Below are 18,018 nucleotides of genomic sequence, written 5' to 3'. Positions count from 1 at the left end.
CTCCCGAGCTCAGTCGTCCTGTCAATGAGGGTGCCTCTGGTATGAATGCGGGTACAACCCTGTGCTGCTGGTTGGTCTCCTGGCTCCCTCGATCCAAAGAAGTCTGCGATCTGTCTCTGTGACTGTCGTACTCCATGTCTCCTCGGCAAACTATTTCGATGTCGGTGTAGCTCAAGTAGATATAAGCCAAGGCATCTCTGATCCTGATACCTCATGACTCTATCTAGGGGTCCAAAACCCTCCCTGAATAAGCAATGGAAGCGCCCTCGTATCTCATAATACACAGTGCAGTGGCATATGTAGTGTAGCTCTATCTCAGGCTCTCTATCGCATAGTTGGCATATCCTAGACTCCGGTGGTATCCCTCTGAATCTACCCGTCTCAATCTCTAGCTGGTGTGAGGATGTGCGAATCTGACCAATAGCACATCGTTGACCATGAGACAAATGAGTGTCCATGTAGCTCGGACGAGTCACAAACCCATCTCCCGAAAGTTGGAGAAGATGCTCTTTGTAGAAAGCCATCTTCGTGCCCAACTCTTGCATCAGCTCTACCCATGTCCTCCTGGTGTCCAACTGTATAAGATCCTGACGAATGAGTCTAGTGATCTCCGTCCGTGTGACTGGCAGGGAGGGTGCATCCAGGGAATACTCAAAAGGAGGCAATCTATCCATGCTGAGACCATGCCTCGGAAACCATGAGGTCATCTGCGCATACCAACATGATGCGTCTCCCTGCATCGCTAACTGTCTAGAGGACTCAAGAGCCAATCTAGTATATCTGCCTCTATGTGTATCCCATAGACTGTGCATAAAGGACACTGATCTGGTAAGAGCCTCAATCTCTATAGGAGGGGTGGCTACCTCCGCTCGAATAATCGCATGTGGTACGGAGGCCTTGGCTCTAATCATCCGGGATATCATAAATACCAAGGGTCTCTCCATGTTCCTCCAATTGTCATGATTCACAGATGGTCCCCAAACTTGGACCCCATAAAGCATAGCTGAAGCAACCAAAGTATCAAAGAGCCATAGCTTTGTTCGTGGTTCTTGAAACTGAACCTGCAAAACACATCCTCTCTAGCCATCCCAATGCCGCATAGGCTCTGGACAGTCTAGTCTCTGCGGCTCTCCTCAGAGTAAACCTCGGTCCCGTGAATACCACCCCCAGATATGTATATTCATCTGTGTACTCCACAGTGTCCTGACCATATACGAGTGTAGGTGCCGATCTCTTGACCCATTGTGGTGTGGTGTTAAACACCATAACCTTGGTTTTACCAAGGTTCACAGACAGTCCACTATCCTCTGCAAAGTTGTGCAATGCATCCAACTGTCTCTGCATGCCCTCTGGCGACTCTGATATCAACACAATATCATCAGCATATAATAATAAAGGGATCCATGTCCCTGCTAGCTGAGCGCCTCTGTCACCCTCTCTGTCAATGTAGTCAGAGACCTTATCTACATACATACCAAAAAGTGTAGGGGACAAAGGACACCCCTGTTTCACTCCAATAGTGGAATGAACAATGTCAGAAATCCCCTCAAGAGTGCGTACCTGGCCAGTCACTGAGCCGTATAAAGCCATGATCCCCTATATGATCTCTGTGGGTACTCCCAACTTCAGTAGCCTGTGCATCAATCTGGCCCTCAGCACTCTGTCAAATGCTTTGCGGAAGTCCACAAAGCAACAATATATCCGTCTCCCATGTGCCCGACCCTCCTCAATAATGGCTCTGAGTGTAAGAATATGGTCCAAAGTGGAGAAACCCCTCGTGAATCCAGCCTGTCCTGCTGCTCGTATGCCCTCATTTTCTGCCCATTTACTCAGTTGCTGTTCAAGAATGGATGCATACAACCGTGCCAATGTGTGCCCTATCATAATAGTACGGTAGTTCCCTGGCACCGTGGGATCCCTGCCTTGAAGAGAGGTATAATAGTAGATAATCTCCAGGACTCGGGTAGTCCCTCACACATGACACGGTTAAACAACCGCGCAAGAACCTCTGATAGTAAATCTCTAGCATGTATCAAGTGCTCTGCCACCAAACCATCATGAACATATGCTCTCCTAGTCCTCATCCTGTCAATGGCGTTCTTCACCATCTCAGTGGTAAAGAAGGTACTAGTGGCTGGACATGGCTCTATAGTGTCTGGTAATGGTGGTTGCCCAGGTACTGTATATAATGATGCTGCATACTGACCCCAAATCTCGGGAGAAGTAATCATTGGAGAAGGTGAGTGCTCATGGAAGAGACGCCAGGCCTCACCTGAATCTCGACTCAAAAAGAGCTGATACAAATCACGTTCCATCTGGGCTAAAAAGGCCCACTTCTTCCGTTGCACTAAACGCCGAAGGGCAATCCGAGACTGTCTATATGTAATGACTCCAAGTATAAGCTCGCTCTGAATCTGAACTCTCATCTCTCGGTACTCCTCATCATACCAACTATTCTGAGGCATGTTCCCAGAACGTCTTCTCTGATCTGGTTGAGTGTGTGGGTATGCCTCTGCTGCTGCCCCATGCAAGATCTCCGTCAATAGAGTGGTGATCTCCTCCACGGTATATACAGGCTCGGCTGCCCACATCCGTCTGTAAATCTCCTCCACATAAACTGAGTCCGTCTCTGGTGTAAAAGTATACCGTGTGTGTGCAATCCTCCGTGGTGTCTGAGAGGCACTATATTGGAAAGAGACTGAAAAAGTCAGGAGAGCATGGTCCACTGCTACTCCAACAGGTCTGGGACCCACATTGAGATCCTGAATATTAGAGATGAAGCTTGGTGAAGTCATGAAATAGTCCACTATACTGGCCCCATGTCTGTGTGAAAAGCATGTGAATCCCCCATATGAAGGAAAAATCTCTAGACCATTAAGTATGGCCAAACCATGCGTAGTCGTCATCTCCATGAGATATCTCCCATACTCTGTGTGCTCTCTATCCTGTGAGTGTCTGTCAAGCTCCCTCTCCCATATATCCATCTCTGTAAGCATCTCCTCCGAGGTATCATAAAATACCGTTTGGGAGTTGGTCGTCCTGGCATAAAAGTCTCCCAAGAGAATGATATCTCCATCTCTAGAGAACTCCCATATGTCATCATCAAGTATAGAGAAAGGGGATTGCCCTCTAGGTGAGGTATAGACTGATGTGCTAGGGGGAAAGTAACATATAGCAATGTATAAGAATCTGCTTGTCTCAGCTCTCAGTCTCACCCACATGTATCTCGCCCGGTCATCTCTCCGGACAATCTGTAATATCGGCTGCAACTCCTCCTTGAATAAGACTGCTACCCCTCTTGAACCTCGACTCCCATGCTGGGATCTAGCGTTTGGCCGACAAGGTGTCTCCCATAAATAACGAGTCACACTTGGCATCAACTGTCCAGATTTCTGACGTGTCTCTGACTAAAAGACAATGTCTCTATCTCTGAAGCTATCCTCAAAGGCACCCACATCCAGCCTATATGATCCATTACAATTCCATGCCGCCATCCGGAGTGTGGTCCCATATGTCTCGCACCGTCATGTTTTGCGTCTTTCCAAAACCACTACTTTCCCTCCTCTATAAAAGGCAATTTTTCCCTTCTCCCTTGCTGCCTTGATCTCTGGCATCAACTCTTGCATATGTGCTATTTGTGCTAAAGTAAGGTCATCCCCCATAAATATTCCAGTTTTCTCAAGTGTTGGTCTCTTCTTCATGAATTCCTTCCTTGTTTCCAAAGTCGGGAAACGCAAAATAAGTGCTCTCTCTTTGACGTTTCCCTTCTCATCCACTCCCTTCTTTCCTACTCTCCAAGCACCTGTGTGCATAGGTTCCGGGATGCTCATGCGCTGCAAAGAGTTCCTTCACTTCGTCTTCTACATTTTTGGTGTCTTTGATACCAGTAATACGCATATGGAGGGCTCTAGTCCTCCTCTTCTGTTCCTCCTCAATGGTCATATTGATGATGGTAGAAGTCTGTGCGGCTTCTGGCATCCGGGCCTTCCCTTTCTTTGCACCTTCAATCCATTTTTCTGCTTTGTCAACTTTCTCCTGTGTTTTAAAAAGGCGCTCCGCCCATGAGGAAGCCTCTTTCGAGTTTTGTTCTTCCCCTTCGCGCAGAGTTTTCACCTGCTCCTTAATTTCTTCGAGGTCCTTTAACATCGAGGCCTGATTTCCCATCTCCGTTTTGGGCATAATTTTGCAAGCTGCAAGTTCCGCTTTAAGCTCTTCAATCACTGCATCTTTTTCCTTCATGCACTCTTCCACATTGGTTTTCCAAGATTCAAAGCTTGCAATTTCCTCATCCAACTTTTTCTGCATAATACATTCCATTACATTCACTTCTGCCTGCATTAGAGCTTGCATCTCCCCTTTCATAGATAGATACATCATATCATGCTTACCAAGCATCGCTTTATCCAATTCTTTCCTCATATCTGCATACATAGAATTCTTATAACTCTCTGCGTTTGCATACATCTCTTTCTTGATGTCATCTCTCATAAAGCTGAGCTCCGATTTAATCATCACTTGAAGCCTCTCCATCATTAAATCATGTTGGACTTTGACGGTTTTCCTTGCCCGCAGAGAGCTTGGCGAGAGTATACTATCTCTGTTCCTCCGCTTGAATGTCGCTTTCATTTTTTGTGGGGTGGTGAAGCCACTTGCATCACCATCCTCGGTTGGTTGGTCCATCCGAGAGAGAAGAACAAAGCGAGCACTGAGTCGAGGCCCTCACCAGCAGAGGTCTCGCCTTCGCCCTGGTTGGCCTCTCCCTCGTCACCAAGCCCTCGCCCTCGTCCTGGCTGACTGCTTTCGTCCTCGCCCTCGCCCTGGCTGGTTGGTCTCGTCCTCGCCCTCGACCTGGCTGGTCTCTGCCCTCACCCTCGCCCTGGCTGACTCGTCCTGTCTGGCTCGTCGTCGCCCTTGGCTCTTCTCCGCCCTCGCCCTTGGTAGGCAGCTCTCCCTCGCCCTTGGCAGGCAGCAGGCAGCTCGCCCTCGTCCTTCAGAGGTCAGGGCCCTCGCCCTCGCCCTCGCCCTCGCCCTTGGCAGGCAGCTCGGCCTCGACACAGGACCAGGAGCTCGCCCTCGACCAGAGAGAGAGAGAGAGAGAGAGAGAGAGAGAGAGAGAGAGAGAGAGAGAGAGAGAGAGAGAGAGAGAGTGGTGTGTGCGCAGGCTTTCAGGAAATTTCTTGATGGAAAGATTGTAGAGATTCTTGATCCCAGGTTGGAAGTGTCAAATGCGGCATGTATGGTGGTAGAAAGAATTGCAGAGCTTGCTTTTCAATGTGCAGCACGGACAAAGCAAGATAGACCCCCTATGAAGAATGTTGCAGAAGTTCTTTGGGATGTTCGGAAAAATTACCAGAGTCTCATGCTGGAGAGAGAGCCCCCGACCCTAGAAAAGAAGGTGCCAACCCTTGCATCCATGGGGAGGAACTCCATGCCAGCAAGGTCGTCGCAACATTTAAATATGACAAATCTTGGAGCTGCAGAGCCTGGGAAGAAGAAGCTTGCATGTAGTCAAAGTTGCAAGGCTCCTGTAATGACAGGGGGCTTGTGAGTGCCTAAATTTATTCATGGGCAACAATCTGTACATATCCTTAGACAAGGTGAACACAACAAGGCAAACTTTTAAAGCTGCAATGGAGAACACAAAAAGGACATGGTGCCTTGCTACTATGCTGTGTTTAGTTGGATATTTGAACCGCCGTCGAATGTTTTGTGCTACCAGCTATGTGCCACAGTTTTTTTTAACCATTTGAACGCGGTGAAGGTAGTAGGGAGAAACTTTACACATATCATGTATTTACAACTGCACATTGCTGTACATTACACCCAAGAGACGCAAACCGCGAGCCTTGAACCCTCAACCTTGGTGAGCCACAAGGTTTGTAATTGGCTGCTCTGACTAAGAAAGTAATTAGGTGTGCAGATAATACTTTATTCATCAGAAGGGTTTGTACATGGCATGCATATCAACAAATCGTTGATGACCTAGTTAATCTGTCTTGCATTTTTGTTGGCACTACCTTTCGGTAGAACGGGAGGTTGTATGTTGAGACTCTCTCTCTCTCTCTCTCTCTCTCTCATGAAAGGCAGTGCTTGCGTCTGCCTCCAGACGCCTTGTTGAAGTAGATTATTTGCTCCATTACACTGCTTAAATATTTAGCAGTTTTTGTGTAAAGCCTTGCTACAGCACTTGGATTATTTATAAGTAAAGCTCTGCTTGGGCACCAACCTTGAAGCGTAGTTTTGCATATGGCAGGTTTTAGTCCCAAGCACAGCTGATCTTAACAAATGCTGCTCAGAATGCGCTTTGTGGGTTTTCGAAGTGTAGGATTTCCCTGTAGCAATAAAGCTGGGGCATGTTCTAGGATCTTTTTGGCATGTCGAGGAAGGCATATGCGTTATGTAGCTTCACTTACTTGCTTTTCATGAAGTGTGTGCATTGCTTTTTCCATAAAGAGGTCTCTCCTCCTTGTGAGTTCTACACTCGTCGGATAGATCTGTGAGATTTCTTGGGATTGTTCCTACAATGTTAAAACCTCTCTCTCTCTCTCCATGGGAACTGACGAGTTTGACAGCAACACATCAAAGATAATGATAGATCCAAAGTCTACACCAAGTTCAAGCGAAGATTCAATGGAGATATGTGATCCTGGTTCACCAAAAGCATGAGGGTAGGCAACCTTGCGGCAAGTTGTGTGCATCTGGTTCCAGAGATGGTGTGTGGCCGTGGAGAGGCGTCTTTGGCACGAGGCTCTGTGGAGATCAATAGAGATGGGATCCTTGGACAAAGTGTTCAAGTGTATCGAGGAGGGAGATGTTTGTGACTTTTATGTGTTTTGGTGATTTGGCTTTAGATGGTGAAAAGATGGGATGAGTTCATGTCTTGCTTGACTGATGTGATGAATAAGCAGGTGCAATCACAAGAGGTAGAGATAGTTTGCAAGCTTAAAGAAGTGTTGCTAAAGCTCAGATCCTAGATCATCTTTGTGACACAAGCCTTTGAGAATAGGCTCCAATTGGTGTTCTAGTGTAGATCTCACATCTTAATTTCATAGTCCAAGTATAGGAGTATGCATGGCAGAGCATCATGATTGGTTATACTTGTTTATGACTACACTACAGAGTGGAGTCTATGTACATTGGCATGGTAACCTTGCAAAGAGACATTCTAGTCACAGCAAAGACGGATGAAGCAATTTCTTGAGTCAAGCCTACAATGGACAATGCTTTGTGGGAACAATCCCTTCATAAAGTTTTTAATAAGAACAAGTATTAAAAAGACTTTAGCAAGTCGTTTAGCAAATTTGGAGGAATTCCCGACTCTGGAATCCAGCTACCCACTCTGTATTGTAGTCATAAACTACAATACAGAGTACCCCTTCATAAAGTTTTTAAAAGCCTACATGAGAGAGAGAGAGAGAGAGAGAGAGAGAGAGAGAGAGAGGAGGCCCATAATCCACTTAATAATCGGGAGCCCCATATGTACACATTATAGTCTAGCAATTCAATCCAACGGTCAATAAATTGACTCCAAAATCTGTACTTCCCCCTATGTCCTTATGTAGGTACTAGGCTAAAAAGGCTTTGGCAAGTTATTTTGCAAACCTTGCAATCTAGATGTGAAAAGCTTGTTTGTGGGCTCTTATCATAAAACACGTAGTCTTTATATTGCTCAACTTATGGTAATCTCGTGTGTGTGTGTGTGTGTGTGTGTGTGTGTGTGTGTGTGTGTGTGTGTGTGTGTGTGTGAGAGAGAGAGAGAGAGAGAGAGAGAGAGAGAGAGATTATCTCATGTGTATATAGATGAGAACTAGAGATGGAAGAGAATGTCTCTCATATGCAAAGCTAGTTTGGGTTGGCTGTTGATATAGGAGAGAGCTAAGGAGTAAATTAATTCAAGTGCTTGTTGAAACCACGATGAGAGAAAGCGAGATCTCGTCTTCAATCAACTTAAAGTTGAAGACGTGTGCTCCATCAACGGGAACATTCTATCCAACCTAGAAACATACAGTAGTGCCATGCAAGTCTCAATTAAGGTAGAGATAAAGGTAGCAAACCATATCAATACTCAAAGGTGCCAATGGATACTATTGGTGTATCGTTGGTACTGTGCACATAGGAGTCCTCTCCAAAGTCTTGCAACAAAAGGGGCTTTGAACTCACCACACCAAGGTGTACAGCCTAAGGTTTAACCTCTCGACCGTTTACTTTGCTTGTTTACTAGTGCAAAAAGAAACACTGATAAGTTGAAAATAAAATTTCTAAATCCTCTCACACAACTTTTACTTTTAAATTTGCTATAGAGTATTATACTACATTGTTTTCCACCAAAAACCATTTCCCGCCATCTTCAACACTACACCATGGATACTTCATATAATAAACTTTCGAGTGATATCAATCCAAATTCTTTGTAAGAAGTACGATACTCACCACTTTTGGATTCCCTATTGAATATTTTGTGGAGTTAGTCAAGAAGCAATTCGCGACCAAACTGAATCATTGGAAAGATTTGGAGACTCGGCAAGCGGCCTACTTCTAACCACACAACCTTTGAACATAAAAAAAACATCAAAGTATCAAAGGTCATCCATTTCTCTTTTGCATTTGAGAAGTTTGATAGTAAGCAAAAGGAAAAATATTTTTGGAGAAAGATTATTGAGCGTAAAAAATTAAATGTACATCTAATCACATGGCTGCAAAAGCTTCTTTACAGTAAATGCAGTAAGAAACATCATGTCCTTTCTACCTTCACAGTTTCACCTCAATGATCATCGTTCTTGGAGTAATGTTATTTGTGTTCAATATGATTTGATTTCCAATATACATAGAGATTTTGACAAACTTTTTTGAATGTACAAAATTTTAATGAATTTTTTGACGACACATCTCAACAAAATGAAAGATTGACTTCAAGAAGGTATCTAGGTTGAGTTAATTGGAATGAAGACTCTCTCCTAACATCGACACTCCACATAATCCTAAAAACTAGCTCCTTGTTGCATATGCTTAGTTTGATCAATGGCTATATCATCATTGTTTGAATCTATATGCACAAAGGTTTGTTCAGTTGAAACTGGCAGTGCACAACAGTAGATGAGAGATTTTGATTTATTTTTTCCCATTTCCAGGAACCGAGTACGGGTGGCTGAGAATCCCAAAATGTTGGGTGAGACTATAGGGATAAGCCTTTAGCTTACACTCTATGTATGACCAATTCCTAAAGCCAAGCATACTAGCATACACCACAATGTACAAGGGTACAACCTCCTATATAGGAATCCCTAACACATGCTTCTCATGATATGTACACATGCAACACATTATAGCCATATGCTACATGTTGTATCCCACATGCTACTTGCTCCTTTACCATTTGTGGTGCATATCCCTCTCGCTTTTATTTCCACCTTCCATCTTGAGATAAAATAAGACCACTATGCTAAACTTGTAATCTCTCTGACATTCCAATCAGTCTAACAAAGTTCATTTCATTGTATTTACACTCTCCCTAATCTACTTGTAAGGGTAAGATCAACTTCTGGCACCATGTGGGAAAGGCCCTCTAGTCACCTAGGAAGGATAAATGATGAGATTGTCCAATAGCAAGAGGGTGCAAACTCTCTGGCCAATGATTATAAAGCAAGCCTATATAGAGGTGACCTTCTAATCAATCAATGACCTTCTAGTTAGATCCCGTCAGGTCCTTAGGAATTGATTGCAGTTGATCGCATGCCTCTACTTCTGTATACGCACCACGATTGCCCTTCGTTTGGTAGAGCACATTAATGCTACGTTCTAGCGCTTCCAGAGCATATCCTTGAGCGTCACCAAACCGACACCTCCAATCCACATCTTACCCTACTTCTCAGCAATGTTTTCATCATACTCAAGCCTACTACAGCTTCACAAGCAGCTTGTGAACCTCGTTGCGGTGCTGATAGCCAGCAATTCCCACCCGCGGGCGACCCCTGCTCGACCTTTAAACTACCGCTTCGTAGCTATGACCGACATTAGACATGCAGACAAAGAGAGGGAAATTGGCCCTTATTAAGAACCTCTTCCCATAGTCTTGCCTGCCACCAGAGTGATGTCCATTCTTAGCAGTGTTTTACTAGTATTTTTCACTTTTAATTAGAAGCTTGTTCTTGCACTAAAAGGGTCCTTGCTCCAAGCCCTTGTCTAGCTACCTTTCTTGCAAGTAGCCGGCTTGATCCAATGGAAATTGAGCTTCAAGGGAAGAGCTCAAGTTGAGATACAAGTGCATTTTTAAGGCATAAAGCGTCAAAGCCATTCAAGTGAGAAGCATTAGCTTCAAAGATTTGAACACAATTGAAATGTATGCCAAATTTGATTTGTCACTTTGATCATATGATGAGCTACCTTTGTAAACGGGTTTAGACACTACTGACACACTCAGTGTACGGTAAGACTGCCCATAAACATGAGCACACACACAAGCACAAAATGTTATGCATGTGTGTATTACAACGCTGATCAAGAAGGATGCATCCTCAACACAAGGGACCAATGACATGAAGACAACAAATGACAACGACAATGCCATGAGGATGAAGATGACGACAACAACAATTAACGACATGAAGACAAATTCTGGAGGGGATACACATGATTACCCCCTCACATAAGATGAATGAAGGAAATTTTCTATACTACCTAGGACTACTAGTGAACCTACTAAGTCTCACTTGTGAACCATAGTGATGAATCCGATTGAGAACCACTATAATTTATCATGACACATTGATCCATGGTGATGAATCAAATTGAACCACTATGATGTATCAAGTAAATGAATCATGTTAGCTTAGGAGTACATCATGACAAGAATCCATGAACCAAAATACATGAAGTCATTGTACACCCCAAGTTTGGCTTAAGGGGGTGATTGTAAGGGTAAGCCCAACTTGTGGCACCATGTGGGAAAGCCCTCTAGCCACCTAGGAAGAATAAATGATGAGATGGTCCAATAGCAAGATGGTGCAACCTCTTTAGCCAATGATTGTAAAGCACCAACTTATATAGAGGCTACTTTATAATCAATCAATTGCACCTTGAGTCCTATCATTGTGTCTACTCTCTCTCTCTCTCTCTCTCTCTCTCTCTCTCTCTCTCTCTCTATTCTTGCTTTTGGCATAAGCTAACCCTAATCACCATCTCTCTAATCCTAACCCTAACACCATGCTTAAGCTAAGGCTTCATCCTCCATAGCCCTAACACTAATCATTGGTGATCAAGGAGTACGCTTTTGCATCCATTAACCCATCAAGTGGTATTAGAGCCAACGGTTCTACACTTAGGCCGATTGATTTGCATTGCATTAGCATCCCTCATAATCTTACACTCTAATCACTACTTGGGCATGAGCATGCTCCACTACCCTTTGGTGAATATGTGATGTGAAGATTTCACTTTTGCATTTTTGGTTGCAATTAGTGTGTGTGTGTTTCTTTGCATTTGAATCTCTTGATTGCATTTAGTGAAGTTTTTAGCATAATTACCCATTTCAATTAGTTTCTTTTGATCTTACAATACATCACATTACTTGTGTGTGGAGCAAGTGCTTGTCAAGAGCTTTCCGTTGAGCCCAAGCATTACATCACATTACTTGTGTGTGGAGCAAGTGCTCGTTAAGAGCTTTTTGTTGAGCCCAAAGCATGATATTTTTGGGAGGGATTAAGCCTCATTACCACTGAGTGGAATTGCACAAGATTTTGTTTTGAAGCTTCTTTGTTTTCCCTCAGTAGTTCAACAAGTGTGTGTGAAGCTTTGAGCATTTAAGGCTTCCCAACATTCTTGGAGCCTCATAACTTTTCTGGAGTTTGTGCCATCAAGCATGAGGTGAGAACCTCCTAAATATAGGAGGCAAGGTTAAGTCAAAGGCCTAAATAAATACGGTGCTCACACAAACTGGCGGATTTCAAATTTGCTCAGGCAAATTTATTAGATCTCGTCAGGTCCTTAGGAATTGATTACAGTTGATCCGAGGTCTCTACTTCTGCATACGCACCACAACTGCTCTTCATTTGGTAGAGCACATTAATGCTACCTGCTCGCTTCCAGAGCTTATCCTTGAGCGTCACCAAGTTGACACCTCCAATCCACATCTTACCCTGCTTCTCAACAATGTTGTCATCATACTCGAGCCTACTACAGCTTTGCAAACATCTTGTGAACCTCGTCGCGGCGCTGATAGCCAGCAATTTCCACCCATGGACTACCCCTGCTGGACCTTGAAACTACCGCTTTGTATCTATGACTGACATCAGACTTTTTTAACTGAGCGGATGTTAGTTAACAGAAGATGCTAAAGGCCCGAGCCTTACGTATACACATCGAAGATCAACATGAAGAAGTAGTGAAGATTTGGGTCACACGTTTTTCATAATTTCCTAAAATGGCAATGTATTGTAATTTCCCGATTCAATTCAAGCCATTGTTATATTTTTAATGTGTTACGGGCTCAATGGGAGTTCCAAGTTGTAAAGATCAGGTCAGTTAGTGTGCGTAGGTTGTAGATTCAGTAAGTGGAGGAGCCCTAAAGGCCAATATACTATCAACTGAACAATCATGACTAGTACTCATCTTGTTTCAAGAACACCTATATGAAAGACAAAAGATCAACACAGAAATACAAACACATGGGATGGATAACATCACAATGCACTTTACAAAAACAATAGTACTATAGAGGTAACAAATAGATATTTGTACCAAAATTGAAGATCAAGGCATATGAAGTGCAATCAAGACCCTCCCAAAGTAGAAGGCCAACTAAGTGAGAAGCTTGAAGCTTTCTGCAAAGCTTTGGGCTTGCTTCCCTTTGTGGACTCATCATGTCCTCAGGGCCTGGCACTTCTGTATACATTTTATGTGCTAGCTCTTGTTCACCGCATCACCCCCAGGGGGGTTTGTTACCATGTACACATGTAGTAGTGATGTGTGTGGACACACTTAGGACCGTTGTGACATTTTTCCCTCACTAGGAGGTCCCCCCCCGTGCATTGTATATACGTCCATCACTCTAGGGCTATCTTATCTTTCCATTGCATACTAAGTAATACACTCTTTGTTGTGTTCCTTGAGCTTCCTTTGTCTTCTCCAAGCTTTGTGTGTTTCCCTGCAACCCTAATCTCAACAAATTGTTGGCTTGGTCTCTGATCCACTCGAACAAAGAAAAACTCCAATGACATTCATTGTTGATTTTTCACGATTCTTGGGGCAGTTTGGAAGTATATGTTCTACTGCACAATCATCACAAAATCCAAAAATATTTGTGTGCTCACCCTTATGTGGACAAGCTTGTGCTTAATAATTACCTCCACATCCTAACAAGGACCTTCCTTTTGAGTGGCTTGTTGTGCCTCCATTTGTTGTCTTGTCCTAGGTGGGTACCTTCTAAGTCTGTAGTTGTGATTTGCTATGAACATGAGTGTATTTTCATCCATCATATAATGATTCTTTGTTGGTTGAAAAATGTATAAAGGTTTTGTAGCCTTGTCTGAGCTTACCCAGGAAGGATAGCCCTCATCAGCATACACAATACATTCAGGCTCTCTTTTGTAGGTCTTTAACACTAGGTTGGTAATGGGACACTTTTATGTCCTGGACACTTTTATGTCCTATTAAGTGACCATTTTCCTTGAATTATGTCAAGGGTTTCAAAATGGATTTTGAGGTGCTATCTGTCTAAAAAGTTGTCTCATGAGCTGAAAAAAACTCTACATTTTTTTGGAATATCAATTCCATCTTTAACCTTGTCCTTGCACAACATTTCACAACCTAAACTATGTGAAAAAACGGGTTCTGTTTTTGGCTTTTTTCAACTTTTTTCAACTATACCACTCTAGAATTCATGTTTGTGAGGGCTATAACGCTAGAGAACTATCTTTAGTAGTCCTCAACATGTCCTGATGCTTCTAGGGAGAAATATAATGTTAAAGTTGTAAGTTATGACCAAATTACAAAAATTATCAAATCCTATTTTTTAGCCAATTTTAGCTCTTCTATGATTTTTTTGGTGGCTTTCATGATATCCAAATGCAGTTTTGATTTTCTATGTCGCATATTGTAACATAAAGCTAATATTCCTTGAGTTTTGGGGCACCTAATACCCTATTTTGCGTAGTAGACAACGATGGTTGATTTTTTCAATTATAGAAGAAAACGAAACATTCTAGTATATCAAGTATAGCTTTTTCAATATTGTCAGTTTCTTGTGAAAACTACATGCATTTTGTAGGTAGTAACCATATCTAGTCATAAGGATCAAATTTGGCTAGATATTGAATAATTTCTATGGGATTCTACAACTCATAATGTTGAACCCAGTTTTTTCATGTTTGCTGTATTTAGCACTTCATCTTTGTCCCCAAGATTCCCCTAGGTAAGAGATGTATTATTCTTTTGACATGCTCCATGGCTCCTTATGAACCTAAAGGACAATAGGGAACTAAGAAAACATGCATATATTATTTGTATTGAGTGTGGCTATAGAAACTTTGATGATAGGTTTGCAGAATGGTAAAAATTCAACTTTTTTGTACCTATTTCTTTTGGCAAAACAAAAAATAGTGTGTGAGAAGCAATCATATGTTCTGATCACCAACCCATTGAAGTTAACTAGGGAATTTATCTCAAGTCCTACAAAAATCTCTAATCTTATTTTTATGCAAAAAAACATAAGAAATGACTGTTTTGATGAAAATGTACTGGTCCATCAACTTTGAAGGCTTGGTGTGACCAAAAGATGAGAAATTTTACAAGGTTCTTATTTTTTCCATGGGTAGTAGGCCTTGAACCTCATGAAAGGATTTTACAAAATGAGTGGATCTACTATGGTTTTGGAGGTTTTTTTCAAAACCCTGAAAGGACACTTTTTTGTCCTGTTAGGTTACCAACCTAGTGTTAATGGCTCTTCATAATATGAATTCATTGGAAATATTTTTTGACTTGTGAGTGCTTCTACAGGTTGCGTAATTGAACAATTTCCCTATTGACTTGAGTAAAGGAGGATGTTGGCCCAAAACAGGTTGAGGCTTATCTCCCCCTTGTGCTACGTTATTTGGGCCTATTTGGTACCTCGACAATGGGGGCAAAGGTTGCACCCCCGGAGGTCCATATGTCCTTTCCCTCATGTAATTTCTGTTGTAAAAACACTCATTGGTCTCATGATTGGTATACTTCTGCTTGATTGCACACCACTTCAAAGCTCACAATAAATTTATTGTTGGTGGCGGTTATTGCCGTAGGTTCGGATATGTCAATAGCTTTGGTACATTCTCTTGATCACTTCCTCAAACATATGATCCACATTTGGTGCACTTGAAGCCAGAACACTCGCTTTGTTGTCGGTTTGCATGTAGTTGAAGAGGCATTATTGGTAGTATGTTTTGCATCCTTTGATACTCTCCGTAAACCTTGCGATTGTCAATTAGATACAATGCTTCTCTAGTGACCTATTCAAATGTGGTGCACGCTTTTAAGTACAGGTCCTTTTTGAGAGTTTATTTTCTCAAGACCTCTATAAAGAGAGATGATAATCTCTTGTCTTGTGGTAACTCTCTGAAGTGAAGCGAAGCTTCCTTCACTTTTTTGTTCTCTTTCTGCTTAAAGGCGTAGATTTGGAAATTTTTCTTTTTGAGAATTTCTAAGCAAAATCTCGCAGGAGTTGCTTTATATTTAGGAAACCTCTGTTGTTCAATGGGTGGAACCATGTCAATGTTGTTCCTTCCAAAGGTAACCCAAATCTCTTGTACTACTGTCTGTGGAAATTCGCTACTTGTTTAGCACTCAAAACTTGCTTAAAGAGTGAGCCATGTGCATATGGATACCCTAACCCATTGTACTTCTTGGCAACACAGTTCACCACTTGACATGGTCACATTCGTTAGGTTCTCCTAAAATGACATCTCTAGCTTTATATCCCCCACTAGGAACTATAGTTGGAGTTCTCTGTGCAACTCTCTCGTTTGGATGTAGATCCCTCTCTTCAGTCTAGGTTTTGGGGGCTCTCACAGTATGGATTGTGCCTAGAGCTTCATACCCCGGTGTGTGGTCATTAGAACCCTCGAGCTTAAGGATCCCATTGGTCTTAGTATTGAAAATTGAAATTGACTGAATGAGTCTTCCACCGTGGTTTTATTTGGACTCACTCTTTCAAGCTTTGGTCTAGTCTCTAAAACAGTTGGTTTAATCATGCTAGGAGTGACATACTAGTCCTCCAAAGTATGTATATATCTCTAGCTCTTTATGGTCTATAGTAGAGTATCTTTGCCCATACTTATCAAGCATGATTACATGGGTATCTCTACCTTCTATGTATGTGAAAACATACAAGCATTTTTTTTGACAACTCTCTTATGTAGGGCATGTCGCATTGATAATAGAGCATTTGCTCTTTGTCGTAGTACTTGTACAAACCCACATGAGTGTTGTCCGTGTGGACTCAAGTCGTCTTATTGACTCGTCTTAGCTTCGCATGAGGAATGTCGAAGTTTGGCGGCTTGTCTTCGGGCTCGACATCAACTTTGTCTTTGGTGCCTGTCAATCTCCATTTTTCAACAATGTAGGGATTTTGCACAACTAGGCACATTCATCAAAGTACCATTGTAGTCCATTGGCTTTATGCCCTTGAACTCACTAGGTCTTTCTTCTAATTTTATGTTGGGAGAGGGAGAGACAGATTGCTTGGACAATTCAACAATTACTCACAAACATCACCATCAACATGTCACTTTCTCTCCCAAATCCAAGAGCACACACACCTAGACTAAACACACACACACACACACACACACACACACACACACACACACACACACACACACACACACAAAGAGCATGGATTTGACAAGGACATAGTGTAAGAGATGTAGAGATAATTAAAGGGTATACATCATGATTTAGCATAGTCTAAGAGAGAAGATCAGATAATCTTGCAAGTGAATGGCCTAAAATCATAGCCCCAAACTCCATGGCATCCCTTCTTGTGGTGTTTGGTATTTAATTTATTATTTGAGTTTTGGGTGCCAAAATTGGAGTCCCCTCTTTTACATGTAGTCCACTTTAGTACTTGAGTGGAGAAAATCAATTGCATGTCCCATAAGGGTGAGTTCTCACTAGAGCTATTTACAAGCATCCAGAGTGGCTTATTGAATAAAAAGTCTAAAATACTGTGCAAAGGTAAAATGGTCGAGAGGGTTATTATTTGCAAGCGTCTTCTTTTCAACTCCCAAAATTCTAATCTACAAATCATCATCAACTCGCTATTAGTAAAATTTGGTCAAAAAATTTGACTTGATGATACCCCGATTTGAGGTCAATTTTGCTGAAAATGTTTTCCCATTTTAGTTTTTCAAATTAATCATTCACTCTAGGAATATGGAACCTATTCTTGATGGTGATCTTGTTTAAAGCTTTGTAGTCGATACACGTACGAAAGGTTCCATTTTTCTTCTTAACAAGAAGTACTGGAGCTATTTACAAGCAGCCATAGTGGCTTATTGAATAAAAAGTCTAAAATACTCTCCAAAGGTAAAATGGCTGAGAGGGTTATTATTTGTCAGCGTCTCCTTTTCAACTCCCAAAATTCCAATCTACAAATCATCATCAACTCATTATTAGTAAAATCAAATAGATAGCACATAATTAACCATTAAGCTAGCTATCCCAATTGCAGTTAGCCACATACAACATGAGGGTGCCCACTCTCGTAACACTTTACACAATAGCGATCCATACCGTCTTTGTAAATTTTTGCACTATGTTCATTTTCAAATTGGTATTTCAAGTGCAGTAATTTCATGGTTGGTGCAGGTTGGGATGGTCCTGCTCCCATATAAGTTCCCTCTTTGAAACTCACACTTTTGAAGCCCTAAGCCATGTAGGTGTAAGATCTCTTTGAAGAAATATCAGATAGATTTTTCTCAAGAATTGTCTCTAAGGTCAGCATCATCTGCCCCTGATTCACACTCTTTTTCATGGAAATGTGACTAAACT

General features: G+C 42.2%; 1 protein-coding gene across 3 annotated transcripts in view; it reads left to right on the top strand.

Moving 5' to 3' along the window:
- LOC147446258 (calmodulin-binding receptor-like cytoplasmic kinase 2) overlaps positions 1 to 5,950 on the top strand; it is a 57,289-nt gene extending 51,339 nt beyond the window's left edge. For 2 of the 3 annotated variants that reach the window (XM_086525522.1, XM_086525523.1), the window contains exon 8: positions 5,162 to 5,950. In XM_086525522.1, coding sequence (XP_086381648.1) covers positions 5,162 to 5,548 — 387 coding nt within the window. In that variant the 3' untranslated portion in view covers positions 5,549 to 5,950. The remainder of the gene's footprint in view (positions 1 to 5,161) is intronic. The other variant, XM_086525524.1, reaches the window with a different exon arrangement.
- Positions 5,951 to 18,018: the final 12,068 nt, after the last annotated feature.

Source organism: Adiantum capillus-veneris, chromosome 12, assembly GCF_014529385.1.
Source record: "Adiantum capillus-veneris isolate H3 chromosome 12, ASM1452938v2, whole genome shotgun sequence".
Lineage (NCBI taxonomy): Eukaryota > Viridiplantae > Streptophyta > Polypodiopsida > Polypodiales > Pteridaceae > Adiantum > Adiantum capillus-veneris.
The sequence above is the reverse complement of the archived record's forward strand: the minus strand, read 5'-3'. Positions and strand labels throughout refer to the sequence as shown.